This window comes from Zonotrichia leucophrys, chromosome 5 (genome assembly GCF_028769735.1).
Source record: "Zonotrichia leucophrys gambelii isolate GWCS_2022_RI chromosome 5, RI_Zleu_2.0, whole genome shotgun sequence".
Lineage (NCBI taxonomy): Eukaryota > Metazoa > Chordata > Aves > Passeriformes > Passerellidae > Zonotrichia > Zonotrichia leucophrys.
Genome location: NC_088175.1, coordinates 26,264,882 through 26,285,980, shown reverse-complemented (window position 1 = coordinate 26,285,980; position 21,099 = coordinate 26,264,882). Strand labels below are relative to the sequence as shown.

Here is a 21,099-nt window from a genome sequence, read left to right as displayed (position 1 = left end):
ATGTCCTTTTTTTCCCTCTTTGGGGAAACTCTTTACTATCTAGCTTAGCAATCAGTGTGTCTTCTCTACTGGAAGAACAATCTGGCTGTATAAAAAATATTTGCAACATATGGCATATATCATAGCGTGTTTTTTTTGGACCTTACCATTTATTTGGGGCTAGCTGATTACTGATTTAATTTCTCTTAGCTTTCACCTTGATGCAAGCATACCACACAGAATCATTCATTTCTTGCATAAAGCAGATCAGATGCAAAATGTATAAATTAAAGAATTCTGAAGCTCAGGCGGATTTGTGTGATTAAAGCAAAGGTATTCTTCTCCACGCCAGCTTTGATATGCTAAGCTGTTACTATTTCACACATGAAACTGAAGCAAAAATGGGAAACATTCACTTCACTGGTGAAGGCTATAATCCCATGTACTATCGAATAACACTGTCGTATTCCCTTCTGTGAAACTTTGTCCAGTAAGCTTGTCTTTGCAGTGCAGCTTAAAATCACTACTGGAAAACCACTAGTCTTGAAAGAGAGTCATAGTAGTTGCTGACTTTTCCTTCTATTGTAATGCAAAAATTTATATTAACATACTACTCTCATTGAAGTTTGGGGTTTTTTGTAGATTCTGTTATAGTTGGTTTTACTATGTATGTACAATAATATGTACTTTGGTTTTACTATGTATGTACAATAAACTTACAGTACTTGGCACAATATGAGATGCAATGTCACTTAATAGCACGGGGGAAATATTTTGTACCATTACAAGACCCAAAATTTTACCTCATTCCATTTCATGGAAGAAATTTTAAAAAATTTAGGGATATCTTGAGCAAAACTAAAATAAACACAGTAAATAAATCTTGAATAAAACCAAACACTTAAGGCAAATATGGATAATTGGCATTCACAGTGACTGAAGGAAGAGGTGTAGACTGACAGAATTACTTTAAAGAGTTTTAACAGCAGAAATGTTACTAAAATTTATAGATTTAACAAGGCTTTATTGAAACTTTTGAAATAATAATCAATGACAAGTGATCCAGTGAGAATACCTATCCTTTATAATCAAGAGTTGCTTGCAGAGTTATTATTGAGGTACTACTGGGTATTCAAGCACTCGGCTCTTTTATTCACTCACACAATAGAGATGCATTAAAGATGGGGCCAGTTTGACCTTGCCTAAGAGAGTCACCTAGGATCCAATATAGTACACAGAGAAAGTTCTTGCATTTTTTGTAAGCTTTGAGCTAGAAATTTTTTGTTATATTGTGGAACAAAAAAATTAAAAAACAACCAAACAATTTATTTTTTTTAAATCTACCGTTCCAGTTGACACATGAGTTATTTAGCCATCAAAAGTGCTATTCACCCTCAGCCATTTGTAACTTCACCTATGCCAGATTACCTGGAACTATTTCCATACATGGTAACAAAATAATTAAAATAAACAAAGATTTCCCACAGATCTGCAAAACTTTACTAGGAAAGCAAGTAAGTAATGACTTTTAGAGAAAAGGTTTAGTGTCTGCAAATTAAAGATGTTAATATTTTTTTATGCATTTAAAAAACCCTCACTCTATTAAATCTACTATATCAAATTAGTTCATAAAATAAAGGGCAAACGCAAAGATTTTAATGAAGATTTGCCACACAATCATCATTAACTTTCCACAGACAAATCAGAAAATCAGATCTTTTAAAACCCTATTAGTATTTAGTCCTAGAATGGTCAATATGAATGCAGAAAAGAATCTTTTGTCTCATGGTTGTTTTTCACAAAAAAGTTACCTTGTAGCTACAAATGCAAGCATATTATACATGATCAGACTGAGGTCTTCCAAATTCTAAACTCTACTTTTCCCAGCTTTGGCCACATAGAAACTAAAATGTCTATTGATTTTGATCTCTTGAAAAGTGCAACAGAAATGGATATGCGCTTGAGAAGACAGGCTGGTAAATTGCAGCTTAATACTGAGCACTGGGGTAATTTTCTTTTGGTCAAAATGTTAACTTACTGTATCAATATTTCTATACATTCTTCATCAACTTCCAAATTATACAAACTACTGACATTAAGTATCTTTAATATGTATCAGGTGTATAAGTCTTCTGAGAATTTTCCACGTACAGAAAAGATGAGGCAGTGAAGTCAATGAACATCAGATGGAGTCTTGGGAAATGGGAATCATTTGCCCTTGGGCGTTCTAGTGAATCATCTGGGACTTTAGCACTGGTATATATTCTAAGTTTGATGATCCTGTACTCCCATTTGTACATGGTATTGCTGATGTAGTTCAAAAGCATGCTAAACTTCCAGTGCTATAAATTAATTACACATCCTCTGTTAAAAAGTTTTTTCAATTTGCAAGTTGAAATTCTATTTTTTTACAAGTAATTTTAAAATGTTTTATTTAAGCTTCAATCTTCTGTAATACTTTGTTATTGAAGAGATTTCAAATTGCTGCAATTGTGTCAAGGGAAGTTGGTTTTCTGGCACAAGGTATCAGAGAACATGGTAGAGTGCTGAAGTAGCTGGAATACTCAAGACTGACAGAGATGTTTGCTGTGGACTAAAAACAGCTCAGGCGTGTGCTGACTACTCAGCTCACTGAGGAACTAGCACTTGCTTTTTTGGATAAAAGCCCAGTGGAAAGAACAAACTTGATGTTACTACTGAATCTTTCACCTTACACTGCTGATGTCTCTACTGTTACTTCTGCTGACTGTAGCTGACACTCCTGCCCATGGATGAGATGTGCCAAAAGAGGGAACCTGGAAAGGGCGGTTGCAGACAGGTCAGCAGCTTCTATTCACAGCTGGGCCCTGTCTGTGAGACTGAGCCTGACTGACAGCAGGTGTGCAGTGACCGACAATCAACAGCTCTGGGTACCTCATATCGAGACACCACCAAAAGCAGATCGAGCAGATCTCAATTTCCCTATAGGCTTTTGTAATTCCAATGCATATCCCAAACTTGAACTACTTTAGACCCACCCTGAGGTGTCACATATTTGCCATTTGCACTTCAGAACATCACTGTAATTTTCAGAAAACCAATTTCCAAAAGCTAGACAAGCACATCAAGTATTTGGGTAGAAAATATCTGCTGAAATTAGAACTTACATTCTCTTAAATGATATCTGGTACACAATTTTAGATCTTCCAGCACCAAAACCACTACATCCTACTAAGTCATAGACAGAAGGAATGGTCTGCTGATGTTGTCATGACATTAAAAACAGAATATAAATTTAAAATTTCTATATTGAGAAAATAAACCAAAATACTCATTGAGGCATACATTATTCCTCATGTTTTCTTTCTGAATCTTTTAAAGTGTATTTATGTAACCAATTGTTTTTTAATTGAGATTATAATTTTAATGCCTTTAGATATCTGTGCTTATTATGTGTCTGCAGCGTTATGTCATTTGGGAAAATGTGAATTTTGTGAATGAAGTCAAGAGACAAAGAACTTTTAGCTAGTATCCTTTTATTGAATTCAATATCTTCAAAATAACTGCATGTCAATTTTATTTTTCATCTCCTCCATGCCTGCAACTCTGTTTTAATTTTTGGAATGTGTAGCTAATGCACCCAGCAGCATTTGGCTGTGTGGTCACAGCACTGCCATGGGAACTGAGAAGAGGCAATATTCCCTGCTGGATTTCAATATGAATCATACCCAGTTAGTACGGCAAGGGACTAGAGAGCAGAAAACCCGCTTGCTGTATTCTATAAAAATGCATAACATAACTAACAAATTCACTATTTATTACTGAAGATGTTCATTCCCATTTAGACACCAAAAAGCAGACCATGAGCAGAAGACAAATCCTACAACAACCACCAGTGTGGCTATGAAGAAATAGGGAAATATATGCTTGGGTATCAATTTAGGATTATTGCATGGTCACAAATCCTGTCAAAAGCCTTTTCTGTCACTAACATTCTAAGGCAAGTTTGAAGAGTTTTGCTTTACTATAACAAATTTGTTGTTATTTCTGTAGAACTCCATCAACATCAAATGCCCCCAGAAATAAAACTGGAGGGGAAAAAAAGGAAAGGAAACTAACAAGGAGTTAGTTAGATCTATCCTAGAAGAGGATCATGAATACCATTAATACATTCAATCTCAAGTATTTTCTAACAATACACTGTATTCGTAACATTGCAGTATATGCACTGATTTCTTTTTAAAAAATCACTTTTAAAAATTGTGCTGAAGAAAAAAAGCAGTAGAAAAGCATGATGTTGAGTTCATGCATTATAATGTCACTTTGATTTTAAGTGATGTAGACTGGTCTAAGATGAAGTAAGTTGTTTAAGTGCAACTTTTTACATATAATTCCATATATTGTATTGATATGATATACAATATATATCATATATACCACATATACCAATATATCTCACATATACCACACATAAACATATTATGATTGTATATTGTTTTACAGTGCATCTCTGAATTGTACTGATCTACATTCTTGCAGGAAAAAAGTAGGATTACTGTCTATTCCATGGATCCATGCTAAATAAAACATAAGAAATGTCTCAAGGAAACCAAACAATGTACCATCTCAGGATCAATGTCAGGACTTTTTGGAAGGGTATTTGTACCTCAGCTACCTTCAATCTGACACTAAGAAATCCACCTTCACCTCTGATTAATCACAGGGGCCTAAAATACACATTTAAATTTATTTAATTCCAAAAGAGAAATTATTACAAATTAATTGAAAGTTTGTTATAGATATCAAGTAATTACTCCAATTGGTTTGGAGGTTAAAACACACACTACAGTCTGAAGCAATGACTGCTGTCATTATACTGTGGTAGACCATTTGCTTAAAATTGTGGCTTGAAAGGAGGTTGCAATTAACAGCACAAGAACTACTCTTTACTTTATAAAAAATAAGCACATACCACAGCACATGATGCACTGGAAATTTTGTCATATTCTAAATCTGTCCTTAATATGATCCTACTTTCAGCAGGGAAAGAGTCTTAAGCGAAGAATGACCATGAGTAGTTTTGCCTATAGTGACAAACTTGACAAAAATATTCATAAAGCTGAGAACACATGCAGGAAGTAAAAGTGGCAGCTGAATGAGTGAAAATAAACTGAGCAACATTATTTACAGAGAAGGACACTACAAGTTGTTAGCAACACAACTCAGGATAAATTTACAACACTAAGTATGATTTCCATGGTAGAAAATGAAGGAAAATAACAGTGATTGTGCATAGTTGTACTGATGATAGCCTGAAGTTTAAGAAGCAAAAAACAAGTATATTTGAAAGACTCTTTTTAAAGAGAGGAAGAAACATGGTGCAGATTTTGTTTTGTCACATGATTTTTGTTGTACTACTTAAAAGCCTTAGAAGTATGGACTGCTACACAACTGCAACTCCAGCAATAGGATCAAAAGGGGGAGATTTAACACACAAAGATTAATAGATAAACAGATATAGAAATATTTAACTCAAAAATAACTTAACTCCTAATACACACTAGCTCTCAGAAATAATTCAAGCTTTATATAAAAATATTCATTATTTTTACTCTTTTTTTGAAAGGAATTGACTAATGAATTTCTGTGTCATGAGTTGCAGCACATTTCAGTGACAATAGACAAAATGTTCTAGTTAATTTGAAAACAATATAGTGCAATACACACAGCTGTTCAAAAAGCACATGGAATTTGTTCCAGCGCCCTTAAAAAGGGCATCAGGAAGATTCCACTAATTTTATCTCAAGGCATTTCCTTTCCTTTCTATAGTTTTCCGTAAATTCATGCACAGTCCACTGTGATCAGTTTCCAGATTTTCCCACTTTTTAATTTAGCACTGATAAAGACTTCTCCCTAGAAATATCTTCCATTATTGTTTGGTATTTGGACATTTGTCTGATACATTTGTTTACTAGTATTGGTCTGGTAAGTACTTTATAGGAGATCTCTGTACTTTACTGGATCAAGGCTCAGAGATCTGTGCTACAGAATATCAGCATGTAGTTAGTAACATAACTATTAGATACAAAGTTGGACTATTAAGGAAAAATTATTTTTGTATCTCCACTTCATATGTTCTTCGTTATGTCACTAGAGATACACCACTAGGAACACAGATTTGATGAACCAACATATATTAAAAGCATCTAAAAAGAACTAGTTTTACGCCACACTGATCCCTGATAAACTGAAATGGTGTAGTACAACTCTTAGAATAGTTTTTAAGAAGTATCATCATTTAATCACTTCTTATATTTATATTTGGCAATAGTAAATGATTAGGGGTAAAAAAGAAAATCTAATTTACAGTATACCTAGACAGTTCATATTGTAAAACAGATTACTTCCCATCTCATTTGTAACATCTGAACAGTAGAAGACCTCATTTGTAAGAAGTATAGACAGGAATGTGTATCCACAAATAAATTTGTGTGTGAGCTGCTCAATCCTCTTGATTCTGAGCAGCAACTCAATACACAAATGATCCTAAAAAGATCTGTAAACTCATTGTGTAAATTTACATACATGAACTAGATCTCGAAAAAAAATTCAAATGTTCTTTTCTGGGTGTCTGTAACAACAGTATTTTGCTATTTAAGCATAATAGATAATGGCAGTCAGTCAATGGAAGAAAACAATTTCCCACTCCTGTCTGTAAATTTTTAGATCGAGATTAGAGAGGTTTATGAGAACACTTAAAGTTAAGTCTTTGAGAGAAGCTGTTAAAAGAGCATAAGTTAAAGAAAAACCAATTGGTAAGGCCTTTGTCACTCACAGAAATGAATGGCTGGGGAAAGAATCACACACACAGGCACAAAGGTGTATATACACTTATGCCCAGACACATCAGCACAAAAAGTATTTAGATTTACAGAAAATGAGGCAAAATTTCGTTGACTAATAAACCATTAAAAAAAAATAAAACCCAAAAACCCAACAACAACAAAAAGCCAACAAAAAAAGGTACCTCTATTAAAATAAGGAGGAACTCTTTCCATTAATAGTAAAAATTTCAGGAAAAATAGCAAAGCAATAGACCTTTCAACTGGTGTTACCACCATATTTAGCACTCTAAGATGGCAAACAATTTTGATATGCTTCATTACATTTAAAGTGCTTTGGCAGGGGTGGGACTTCACCTCCATCCTCAACCATGTGCTCAGTTACTGTTAGCAAGTTACTATTTAGGTATTTCTAATGGAGGGAGGCAAAAGCTCTTGGCTCCAAGACAGAGACCACCTCATAATTGAGTGATTCATCAGTAGCAGGAACTTGTGAAAAATTTCTGGAGAGGAGAGAATGGTTTCAACTCATCATACCAGTAAATTCCCAGCAGATAGGAAAGGCTCAAATGAGAATTGCTTACACTCACTCATTCATGTTAAGGGAAACAAGTCTCCTTCTATATCCCTCAGTATGTTATCTCAAAACAGCACAGGTAACCATATGTATTCTCACCTAATGCTGCGTAATGTCAGCTACATTGATTTCTTGTGTATTCACACCTTAGGAGGGGGTAACAAATAAACAATATGGGAAAATCATCTAAACAAAAGGGAAACTAAACCACAGCAGTACTGCTTGTTACACACATGCAACAAGTGCTTCGCTTCTCCCTTCCATACGTGACACACTGAATATCCAGAACAAAAACCAGAAGGAAACCACCAGCAAGAAAAATAGATAAACAATTCTAAGCATCATTACAAGAAATAAAACATAAAAAGTTCATAACAAATACACAACAACAGAGTAGCAGTGTAAGAAAAAAAATGTGTGCTTATATATTTATTTATGTTCATACTGAACTTACAAGTCAGGGAAAAATTCAGAACAGAAAATACACTGTATAAAGAATACCCTCCTTGAAATGCTGTCATTGTGTGTAAAGGCTTTACACAGGCATTGGGACATATTTGAAATGAGTACTGAAGACATACTACTTCTAGAACAATGACAATGTTGTTATCCTCTCGGAATTTGTTCTTTAGGTGTTTCTCATTCCCATTGCTGCCAAACTAATCAAGTATAAGGAATGTTTTGGAACAGAAAATGACAGTAAAAAGCTTTCCATCAAATCTTATAAATGTGCCCACAAGTTACTGCTCCATAGAAACAAATACAGATTTCATCATCATGCGTTAACAGGCTTCTTGACCTTTTATATGAGGAAAGAACATAAAAGTGAGACACAAAACTAAACAATGACTTAGACCTGGAAGACAAAAAAAGTCATAACCAACAAAAAATTGAGGACAAAAGGGCATTTCTCTTTAAGATAGCAAAAAATAATTTAAGCAGATTTTTAAGAGTTGGTTCTGTTTCTTTCTCAAAAAATGCTATATGATAACTTTAAATCAAAAGACATATAATCTTATTTTATACCTAAACAAGAAAGAGCTATGCCCAAGACCCCAAAATATCCTAGATAACTTCTGTCTAAACAGTCAAAAATAAAAATACGGATATCAACATTTTCAAAGGAAAATTCAGCTGCATAAGCCTTGGAAACATTCAGTAGCAATCCAAAAACCTAGAAAATATTTTGATTCAGAGAAGATTCTAATTGATTAACAATTTCACTGCAAGACTTCTTAAGGACTACTGTACTATATGTTTGTAAACACAAACACTGCTTATGCAGAAATAAAAGCTGTAAGAAATCAGTACTGAAGGTGTATCTCACTGTAGCACTCCGTATCTAATAAATGTTTCCTTTCTCAGTATACTAACAAACAAACAATACAGCCCTTGCCCTCAATGAAGGAAGATTTATAATGTAGAGGAGACAGCAGTAGCTGATAGGATTTTTAGAGCAAGAAGTAGCTAGAACTTCCAAGAGAAAAATCTAGTTCATTCTCTCCCCTGTAGAAGATTTCCTTGCACTATGTGGAAGGAACACTTCTGCATAGTGTCCCTTTTGCTATTTCCAGTTTTGGCCCACACCGCTGTTGAGAACTCGGTTTTAACCATTGGAAGAAGTGCAAGAGAGTTACTCTAGCATGGAATGTATCACAGCAGCAGAAATTGCCATCTCATGTAGCACACACAGGCTACACCTATGAAAGGGCAAAGCTTCTCACTCCATCCCTGAGGATGGCTGTTCTGTTAAGGCAGCATCCTAGAAAGTGAGAGGATGAAGGATACACATTTAACACTCCAGTCTCAGATTAAAGGCTGGAGTAATCTGCTAAAATATGTACCTTTAAAAAGCGTAGTGGAAGGGTGTTGGAAAAGATTTTTCATTGTCATTATCCATCCCCTCCTGCCCCCCCTCCCCATGAAATTCTCTGAGGCTTAAAAGTACTAATGACACTTCATCACACCTAGACAACTTACAGCAGCAGCCACCACCTCACTCCAACCTTTATTTCCCATAAATAATTTACCTCAGCTTCTCAAAAATCAATCTTGTAATTTCTTACATTGGGAACTTAGCAATGTTTTATTTTAGTGACTTATCCTTTCAGTTGAATCAGCTCTAGAGGAGCTTGTTTCTAGAACATTATTTGTGATAAATGCAAAGTAAAGATAGCATGGAAAGGGAAGGCAATACACACAGCTAAAAGCAGTTTTTCCACGCTAGTTACACAACAACACACTCTTAGTCATGCAGGGTAAATATAAGGAGACACAAGGTGAGACATGAAAAGGATGTTATCCTCTTCCCAAAAATTAATGCACATACACTACTTGCTTAAAAGTCTAAATTAGTTGTCATACTAGATTTGTGTAAAGCTTTAGGAAAGAATGGTGTGAGGGCTCTTTATAGAAAATTGCCCCAAGTGGAGGGTATTTCACTAATTAACACCCGTTCCCAAAGAAATGCTTATGTCCTTTAAAGATAAGCTTCTTTTAAGTAGAGAAAAGACCCCAAATATTTGCAGAGCCCTGACTTCAACATCTGTTGGTATTCCCTACACACAAGTGTGCTTCTTGTGCATGTTTATCAGAAGAGGTCATCAGGGGCTTGCTTGGTTTATTCATCATTTTAAGGCACTCCTATTTGCAAAGCTTCTGTTAATGTCAGTGAAATCTAACCCAGACAGAAGTTTCAGAGGTCACATATTTGGCATGCTACATTTAGAAACCCAAGTACAAAGTTGACGGGGACGCTTCAAACACAGGGGATTACAGCGGAAATAGGTCTCCTTATACCAAACTGGCTATTGAGCAGATTCAGGGAAGAACACACTGAGACTGCATGATGCTATTAGAGCTCTTATTCTTGCTTTATTTCATCCACTGACTAAATCAATTCTGCCATTTGGCAAAGCCCAGCACAGAAATAACACTTTATTTTTAATACAACAGAAAAGAAATAGACGTGAGACACAAAATCATGTACTACATGACCTATAAAAAGCAGATACTTACAGTTCGAAGGAACTGTATTTCATCTTCCCCTCCTTCACCCCCTTCAGCCATGGCTCTTGAGGAGTCAGCTCTGCTGAGGCTGATCGCCTCCACCGTCAGCTCACTGCGCTCTGTGCTGCTCCTCTCCTATCAGTATTAGCATATAGCTAATCCACAGCCATATAGGGAGCTCAGCTAACTCCACTGCACTGCAGACTGTCAGTCAACCCCCTCACTGCCAGAGCCAACTGCGCTGCTGCTTTTCCAGCTCACAGCAAGCAATTCTCTCCCTTTTCTCTCTACCCTGGAGGCAAAACCCCCTACTGTTAAGGTATTGCAGGAAGCGTTATATGCATCACTAGGTGTTGATTTTTTTCCCTCCAGATACTCTCTGGGCAGAACAACAGAAATGCTGAAGTGTTAATAAAAGCAGAGCTTGAGCTTCCATATTCACAGATCAGGATAGCAAATTTTGCACTGAAATGTATCAAATTCAGCAATTTTGAACCTACTGATTATGCAGCAGAAGGATGTAATCCTGATGATCACAGGACAAGTGGATTTTGACAGCAGGTATTTTCAGCTTGCTTACAATAATTTCCATTTCTTGCTTCTCTGCATAAGCAGCTGCAAATCTGATTTCCAAGATGACTTTATGATCTGAACCAACTATGTGTAGTTATTTGTGCTATCCCTTTACATGGTATTTATACTCTATCCTAGGGACTTCAAGGGCTTTATCTGTATCTTTTTAGAACTACACCTGAGTATTTATAGAAGATGATGCATATTTACTTCAGAATCCACAGAACACATTTATGTCAAAATAAAACTTAAAATAACTTTAAATTCTAGTTCAACAATGAAGAAATTTGTTATTAATGAAAATTGCTATTTATCACTTGAATAAGAGCAAATAATGAAGGAAAGAAAATAGATCAACACTAGAACAAAATTTAATTAAGTGAAGGGAGGAAAAAAAATGACAAGGAAACAGAAGAAACTGCCGAGGATCTTGAATCTTGTGATAAGATTGCAACCACAGCTTACCACTATATTCAGCCCCTGAGAAGAATTACCCAAACTTTGTGCAGTCCCTATTTAACTAGACATATTCTCTCACAGACTACCATAGGTATACTGTCTTTTTCTCAATAAGAACATATTTATGGTATACAAAGGAAAACATAGGTACAATAAGGAAACAATATCTTTCCTGGGGTCACAAGGATGAGTGTAGCACACTGAAAACTGAAACTGCATACTCTGTGCCCACAAGCTAATAATTGATGGACAACTGTCCTCTGGATGCGGAACCCAATGCACACTGCCCTTCCACCCCCCAAATAAATACTATTCTCATTTTGCACTAATTAAAATAACCATAGTCACAAGCCAGAAAATGAGATGCCCAAGATTTTCTCTCCTTGACAGGCAGAATTCTTTGAAAAATGTTTTATTTCACTCTGTCTTATTACCCTGAGAAAATCCGTCCAAAAAATAATGCCAAACACATTACTCAGCAACAGGCAATTTCAGGTCAGAAGCCTTTAGTGGGTATAGTCATACTGGCTCTTCCTGCCAGTCCATCCACTTCCTTTTCCCCACCCTGCAGTTTTTGTTGGTTGCTGTGCAAGGCAAAGGCAATGTGGCAGAAAAATGTTTCTCTGAGGTGCCAGAAAACTGATATGGCTGGCATTTGTACATCCATTTTTGTGTCGGGGCTTTTCTATGGTGTTTATTTTAACTCCAGCCATATCTGGATCAACACTTTATCTCAATCCTCATCAATAAAAAGAACATACCATAACAGGTCTTCCTTATGGAATACTGTTATTCCAGAAAAATACCTCAAAAAATCGGAGAAGTGGGGAAAATTTGCCCAAAAAAAAAGCATGCCACTCAGTGATCTTACTAAAAAGAGTAGCTAGTGAGGCCTACTATGACATATGCTTACCCACACATTTATATTATTTCCTAATTTACATTCTAGCAGAGGGTTTCCTTGACCAGAGTAAGTGAAGGGTTTTGGAACTAGATGATTTTTAAGGACCTTTCCAACCCAAACCATTCTATAATTCCATTCTATACACAATGGATTTGATATGGCATGGCAAAGTGCAATACACATGTAAGGACACTTTTTCTGTATCATCTTAAATTAAACAACCTTTCAAGCATACTATTTTACTTTGGAAGATTATTAGCAAGAAATAACCAAAAACTTGGGAAAATAAGCACAAGTGCTAAATTTTCATCACAAATAGAAATAAATATCATTAAGTACATGTGCTGGCCAAATTTATTTCAGTCATGTAAGAAGATTTCCAGATAATAAGTTCTGAACATGCAAAGCTGAGATTAATCCACCTGAATCAAATGAAAAGGGAGAAAATATATAACTTTTCTACTGTTTACCTCATATGTTGGAGTATTCCATTAAAATGCTTCCTATGAAATGAAAACATTTTAGAGTAAAATAATATACTTGTATCAGTTAATATACATAGCTATGAATATATATGTCTGCAACTCCTAATAAGGCAGATAGGGTACCAATTTTTTTTCATTTAGGCAGACATCCACATGCTAGGATATTTCTTTGAATTTCTTTAAACAACAGACAAAGCATATGAAGAATGAAATATTGGGAAAATTCTGATTCATGTCAAATCAGTAGGTTTGGGTTTTTGTTTGTAAGTTCCTCTATGGTTTGATACTTATCTTTACAAAGATTCCCATGCATTGTTTTGGGAAACAATATCCTGCCATTATAAACAAAATATTTTTCTTAGATTTCCTCTTTTTAAAATTGCCAACCGTAATGCAAAACCATTGCATAGCACTTCTGCTCCCTAGATATTCTTTTTGTGCTATATGTTTAAGAAGAAAATTATTCACCTAGTACAGCATAATGAGATCCACATCTTCTCAAACATATTTTCTGTCTAGGACTTCCCCATTGCTACAAGACTGAGATTTGGCTGTAATGACCACATATTGCACACAGGGTGTATATGTATATATATCTATGTGTAGATGTGTGTGTATATCTATGTATGTTTATATACACAGTCACTCTGCTTTACAGGATATGACTGTAAAGTGCAGCATTCCACTTTACAGGTTGAAAGTACACCTGGAAAGCTACACAGGTCCAACAACCTGAATTGTGACCACTTGTGTGTTTTATGATACTCTATTCATCCCAATCAATCCTCAATCTGCAATTTAGCACTTTTCCTCCTAAACACACTCTGGAAAGAGCTCATGGTACTTTAAAGCTATCAGAAGGACATGTCCACAAACCAAATGTAAGAAAAACTTCCTTTTGGTTTTCATTAAAAACATGCAGCCTGGTTATCCTACAACATAAACTCACCTCTTTCACTGTGGGATTCAGGCTGACTCTTCACTGGTCCTTGATTGTAGGATAGAATTTTAATAGTAGCAGTAGCCTGACAATAAAATAGCAAGATGGGTATTACAAAACAAAATTTAAAAAATCACTCTGTAATGAACGATTATCTGAACAATCTGTAAACAACTTTTGGTGTGTGTATTTTACCTTTATGAAGATTGAGTTAATACACCCAATCAAAAACGACTCAAATACCAAGTAGAAGATATCTGCAAAACCTGTAATGGTAATACATACACATTGACATTTTAAAAAGTAAAGGTAATATCAGTTACCAAAAAGTCAGTTGAGTGAGGAATCAAAACTAAATTTTCCACTGATAATTACAGGCTGTAGGGGTAAAAGTTAGGTGCTTCTTAAAAGACTGTCATATCTCTGCATTCTTTAGGTGCCTCAAGTACAAAAAAAAAAAAACACAAATACAGGTTTTAAAATGCCATTAATAGTAAAAAATTTGTTTTCTTTACAAAAACATCACTAAAGTATTCAAATTCCTTATGCTGACTATCTTCAGCAGTCAGCTCCTTGTTCAGTTCACTAATGTTAGGCATGTTTAGCAGGTGAACATTTCATGTGCCAAAGAGAAAACTACTTCTGTGACTATCCAGGGTACTTTTGTTGTCATTTTGTCTTGTTACTTGGAGTATTTTGGGTTGGGGTTTTTTTGGCAGGGATTGGGGGTGAAGGGGGCTTCTTTTTAATTTAATCTGGAAGAATTGCATTTAATTTTCATGTGGAAAATGTAACATCTTGGTCAAATATTTCCTCAAATTTTAAAAACTAAGTAAACCTCTGATGCCATTTTTATATGAAAGTGTAAAGTATACTATGTAATGTTTCAGAATTCATAGTACATTATCAATGTTGCTTGTAAGGCCTCATTGAGTGGCTTTCTAAGCAAATTCAGCACTACTTAAAGCAAAATGAGGAAAGAACAGTATCTCAAACCAGAGACTCAAAACCTCATTCACCAATGATCAAAGTTTTATGTTAGATTGCCATCTGGTGGTAAAGTTTAAAAAAGATTCTGCCACCAGGTAAACGTAACAGTGGCCATTACTTTAGCCTAAGACATTGGGAGCCTTATTTCCAATTTTACTCCAGATTATGCAGTACATTTGTCCCCGGTGGACCAATTTCACTGCTCAAGCAAGGTCATCCCAAAGCACATGGCACAGGATTGTGTCCTGACAGTTCTTGAATATCTCCAGTGAGGGAGACTTCACAACCTGTCTGGGCAACGTGTTCCAGTGCTTGATCACCTGCACAGCCCTCCGGGGTATCAGTCACTCCTCCCAGCTTTGTGTGGTCAGTGGACTTGCTGAGGATGCATCTGCCCTTCATCCAAGCAATCAATGAATTCAGGTAAAGAATTCACAAAAGTGAATCTTGGGGAACACCACTAGTTACAAGCTCACAATATGACCCTGTGCCACTCACTGATCACAACAGTCTGGGATCTGCTGTTTGGCCAGTTGTCAATCCACCTCACTGTCCACTTGTCCAGTCCACACTTCCAGAGTTCACCTATGAGGACACCATGAGAACAATGTCAAAATTTGTTGTCATCTTATTGCAGGGGTTCCATACTGTTGTCTCCTTATCTCAAAGTTTCCATACCTTCTTGGTGTTTTCTCATAGGCTTTTCCTCAGAGCACTGACTCTTTCATCTTCACAAAGTAACCAACTGACTCCAGTTCCCTTCTCAATCAGCCACCCCACTCTTTTATAGCACTCATCATCTTATTGGTCAGAGCTGTGGCCTGTTAAAGTCAGGCCTGGTCCTAATCTTTGATAATTGGCCCAGTTGCAACTCCTTAGGGATTACTTGCTACACTATCTTTATTTTCTTATATTCTATCTCCCTACAAAAAGTCTTGCTGAAGTCAAGGTAGACAACATCCACTGTTCTTCCCTCATTTATCTCGACAGTTGTTTCATCATAGAAGGCAGTCAGGCTGGACAAGCATGAACCTGTAGTGAATCCATGCTGAATACTTCTGATCACCTATTTGTCATCCTTGTGGATAAAGATGGCCTGCAGAATGAGGTGCTACATCATCTTCCAGGGACTGATGTGAGGCTGACTCTCCAACAATTCCCTGTGTCCTCTTTCTTGCCTTTCTGAAGACGAGTGAAATTTGCTTTCTTACAATCCTTAGGAACCACTGCTAATCAATACAACTTTTCAAAGATGATCATAAGCAGCCTAGGTATTTCATCTGCCAGCTCTCTCAGCACTTGTGGATACAGCCCATCAGGACTTGTGGACCTCAATTTTGTCTAGATGTTCTCTAACCCAATCTTTCTTGACCAAAGGAGTCTTCCTTCCAGCATTCTTTTACTCTGCTCTCCTGGGTGAGAGATTCCTGAGGGCTGGTCTTGTTTGTAAAGACCAATGCAAAGAAGGCGTTCGGTAACCCTGCCTGCTCTGTGTTCAGTTACCAGCATCCTCAACATTACACTTAGTTTTCCTGTTGCTACTTATATGTTTCTTCTTGTCCTCAACATCCTTGACCAGATTTAATTCCAGATGGGCCTTTGTCTTTGTTTTGTCATTTTTGCTTACTCTGACAACCTATCTGCATTCATTCCAAGTGGCCTGACCTTGCTTCCCTCTCTTATGTATTTCTCACACTTGAGAAGTGTCTGGACTACATTCCTTATTTATCCACACAGGTCTTTTGCCCCCTTTGCCCAATTTCATGCCCATTGGGATGCATAATTCTTGAGCCTGGAAGAAGTGATCCTCGAATATCAACCAGCTTCCTTGGACCCCTCTTTCCTGCAGAGCCTGTAGTCACAGGATTCTCCCAGCAAGATCCCTGAAGAGGCACTAAAGTCAGCTCTCCTAAAATCTGTGGTTGCAACCTTACTTGTTGCCCTGCTTCAGCCTCACCCAATGCTGAAATCCACAGTCCCATGGCCAAGACTGTCCTCCCCCTTCCCATCTCCAAAGAGGCCTTCTCTTGTTGTTAGCATAAGTTCAAGCAGCACACCCTTCCTTGTGGGATCCTCCACTACCTGTGAGTGTCCTGGTTTAGGGCAAATTTGTTAAAGAATCTGCAAAGGAGGGCCCCTCCAGAAAGCAAAACCCACACGGCCCCTCCCCCCAACCGGTTCGGGAAAAAATTCCTTGGAGAGAGGTGGAAAGAACCTGTTTATTTCAGGCACAGCACCCCCCAGCACACAAAATGAACAATACCCGATGACACCGCTCTGAGAAAGATGACAAAATCAGAAAGTCTCTTTCAGGGGTGGTTGCTCTGTTCTCAGTCCCTCCGGCGCTGGGCCAGCTGCTGCAGCCAAACCTTCGGTGTTCCCGGGTCCCAGTCCGGAGCAGGTTCGAGATGGTCACAGGAACAGGAGAGGAGAAACAGTCCAGGAAGGGATGTGGACTGTTTAGCTAAAACTAGCTAATAAGCAGAGGCCAAAGCAGAGCAGAAGCGAGAGCAGAAAAGAGAGGAAGCAAAGCAGCAAGCTGAAAGCAAGAAGTGAAAAACAGCCCTACGTACTGCCCATCTCTGTGTCTCTGATAAGAGAAACCCAAACAAAACTTCCACTCTTCAGAACCGGTCTTAAAGGCACAGAACAGATGAATGGGGATACAAACATCATAACGTCACCCCAGGACAGACAGCAAGTGGCCATCGGCTTTTCACAAACCTCCTGTACTGGGCTTCACTGTACTGCTTCTCCAGCAGATAAAGGAGTAGTCAAAACTAACTGTGACTACACTCTACATTAAACTCCATTCTAAATATTACTACACAATTAAATTGCTCTACATATCATGCTGAGACAGCATTCTTACAGAGAAAAATGTCCATGAACTTACTCTAGCTTATTGCAAATGTGATAATTATACTGTGTATTACATAAACAGGTCACCATTTCTAGGCATACCAAGTACACAACCATACCTATTCAAACCATAATGATCTTCATCTCATCAGTTTGGGTTAGACATAATTTAAATTGAGCAGCCATATTGATTCAAAATTTACGTAAACACTTATATTAAACTCACAAACATAATTAGAAAGTTACATATGGACTGCTAAGTCAAAGTAAAGTGACATTTCAGCCCATTTCTGGCATCGCCCATTTGTGAATACTTCAGAAAAAAGAAGTAAGAAAAGAGCAAATCTGCTATAATAGTCTCACAAAATCTTCCACTTTCTGCAAAACTAAAAATATGGGATTTTAAAATCCCATTGTATTGGAACAGTTGAATGTAGTAACTACAAATCAATTGTAGAAAATAACATTTTAAAAACAATTCATTTGGCATAACTAATAAGAAAAACATGTAAAACTAAAAATTGAACAGAATTTGTATTTCATTCAATAAGGAATTCCAACTTCTATTTCCAGACACTAAATTTTTTTTAAAACCACCTATTTTTCCTCACTTCTCAATGACTAAAAACCAAGAAGCCTAAAATTTTTTTCAATAAAATGACTTGTGCTGTATTGAGTGCTCCTTGGTGTAGTACAGATTTATTGATATGTATTGCTGGGTGCTTTAGAAAAAGTAGCCATTCTCACTTTTAGTTTTATGCATATTCCTATTTATTCACATCTTTGCTTACTTGGTTTTACTTTTAAGTTTTGTTGTCAATTTTATACAGCTTTAAATAGGCAATTTAATACCCAAATGTAAGATTTTGTAATATCTTGTTAAATGCTTTTTCTCAACTTGAGCATAGACATTGTGAATGTGTTAATCTTACTTGTGTTACAGCAAACGAAAACGTTCTGGAGATGTTTTAATTAACTTTTGTAACAAGATTCTGAAAATAGTAGGTATGATCTCTTGGGAAAACGTAGAAACCAATTATGAGACTAGCTCTTCCAAATATTCCCAAGATAAAGGACCCTAAACCTGGAAAAAAAACCCCAATAAAAAAGCAATAAAAAAGGTCTGCTTTTTATAATAATAATCTACCTTGGAATAATTAAGGTTCAAGAGCTCTTCTTGAAATATGTAGTTTGATTATTTGCCTTCATCTACTGGATACAAGAAAAGGAATATGTTTACTTTGATCAATTACAAAGAGATATTGCTCTAGATAAAGCAGTCCTAGAAGCCCAAGCTTAAGTAAGAATATGTATTAGCCCAGATAGAGAAAATTGTGATCACTCAGACTATTAGAGGGCCTAACCAGCTTTAACAAAGAAAACCGTTGAAAAATTGCATTAACTCCTTTAATAAAGGAGTAAAATTAAAAAATAGGGGAAGGATATGTTGTTCAATGCTGTGGTAATTGGCGCACTATTCTACCAAGTCCAACAAATTACTTAGGTTCAGTGTACCTTAATCTGACCATGGATTGTTTTTGTTAAGCCCCTCTCACCTTCAGTGGATCCTGTGCTGCGTCATGAGCCATCCTAACTGGTTTTGCAGCGGTCATGCAGAGGGGACCCTGGCAGTCCTGTTAACTGAAAAGCGATAAGACTTGCAACATCCTGTCCACCCCTTTCCTGCAGGAAAGAAGAATCTTCTCAGTTCCCAAGTTAAGCATGTAGCAGTCACCTCTACGCCATCCACTGAGCAGTAAGGCTCACAGGCCTGGCTTGGAGCAGGAGCATGGCCCCTTCCCGGACATGGTGGCAGGGAGGATGCAGGCCTGGAGCCCCGCTCCCTCATGGCTGCCCTGGCACCAGGAGCACTTGGGAGGTACAGACTGCCCAGCAGAGCCAAGGCTGCCAGGAGTGACTGCTCTCACCATAGGCAGGTCCCAACAGGGCCCCAAAAAATGCTTGAGAATATGCATGAATAGATATACTTGGGTCTGCCACATCTCTGTGTTATTACAGTGTTGGTCTTAGCCTAGTTAATCATAATTGCCTGGAGAAATTCTGCTACTCCCAGTGCCACTGTCCTGGGGTGCTGCTGTGTTCTGCAGGGGCCCCTATCACAGCACAGAACACAGTTGATAAGACTATGATGCACAGAGTATTACCATACAATACCAGAAACCTTTAAGTGCTCACCCACACAGAGTAACACCATAAAACACCAGAAGGCTTCAGGCCTCTGCCTATACAGCAATAACATCACTCCACTTTAGAAGTCTACAAGCACCTACCTTTCCTGTTCTTTAGCCCAACCTTTTTTTCCTCATAGCTTATGCATTGCACCTGTGTGCCCTCTGTTCTCTTTGTGATTGGTCAGTGCTCCTCAGCACTCCATGACTCATTACCTTCCATACTGGTCACCTGGCCCACACAGCTGTAGCCCATTGGGATGAGGCTCAGTGCCCCTGGGCACTCCATGGCTCATTGCTGTCAATGCTGCTCTCCTGGCCCACACAGCTGTAGCCCATTGGGGATGAGGCTCGGCCCCAATCCCATTCCCAATTACCACAGATTGTGCTTACAGGCCCCAGCTGTGGGGCCAGGCAGCTCTGGGCAGATGTGGCTTCACTGAAGGCAGCTTGGCCTGCCATCTAAGAATGCCTAATACTAGAAATAACCCAAAAACCAATCAGTTCTTTGTTACTTGATTTTTGTAACCATAGTTAAATGTTACCTGCCCCCCTGAATCACCTCAGGGAACCGAGGAAGCAAATCTAGAGTAGTTGATGCTGTGCTGCCTCACTTTTTTCAAATTTGCTTCAGTCTCCTGAGCCCTGTACAGACAGGTTCAAAAACACTGCAGGCTGAAATGAGTAATCGATAGGAAATATTATTTAGCTTTCAAAATGCCACAGACTTTTGCCTAGACTCTAATGAATCAGCTCTGCAGGCAAAGAAAGGTTGTAGCTTTTGCAGATGAAATAAAGGCAGCTGCTGCAATTTGTAACAGCTGTAAGAGACTGCAAAGGTAAAGCTGGCCACATACTAGGGGTGCAGGATTTGCCTTTATCACCCCTCAGCACTTAATTGTACATATTTTCTTTTAGCACACTGGGTATAACAATGGAAAATTATTACATGTAAAGGAAATCTGTCCAAACAGCTTTTAAAAATGCGAAGAAAGTTCAATCAAAATTTAGGATCATCTCACCCCCCAACTCAAATTAGGGTAAGTAAGCCTTACCAAATTTTCATGTAGTATTAGTGTAAGTGATTTGGATTGAAGAGTTAATTTTATAGCTTTGTGTTTACCTTTATAGTTCCTCAGTTCTTTAACTAGCAGGTACTGAAATTTCATGTAGTTCTGAAAATCATTATGGACTTAACTTTGTGGTTTTCATTAATTATTTGTGAGTCATTATGTTGCATAATGTGGGCAGGATGTTATAACAAATATCTTTTTTGCCCTAGGGATGTTTCCAACAAGTACTTCCAATAGA

At 37.3% G+C, this 21,099-nt stretch overlaps 1 protein-coding gene and 1 long non-coding RNA gene across 2 annotated transcripts in view; both read right to left on the bottom strand.

Annotated features, from left to right (window-relative positions):
• RYR3 (ryanodine receptor 3) overlaps positions 1-10,508 on the bottom strand; it is a 194,180-nt gene extending 183,672 nt beyond the window's left edge. Inside the window, exon 1 of the mRNA XM_064713454.1 lies at positions 10,396-10,508. Within this exon, the coding sequence (XP_064569524.1) occupies positions 10,396-10,446 (51 nt within the window). The 5' untranslated portion in view covers positions 10,447-10,508. The remainder of the gene's footprint in view (positions 1-10,395) is intronic.
• A 3,247-nt stretch (positions 10,509-13,755) lies between these two features.
• Positions 13,756-19,839, bottom strand: LOC135448015 (uncharacterized). The gene is made up of 3 exons (XR_010440379.1): positions 19,796-19,839; positions 19,156-19,282; positions 13,756-13,832 (listed from the first exon to the last, which is right to left on the bottom strand). It is a non-coding gene; the product is annotated as an uncharacterized LOC135448015 (long non-coding RNA).
• Positions 19,840-21,099: the final 1,260 nt, after the last annotated feature.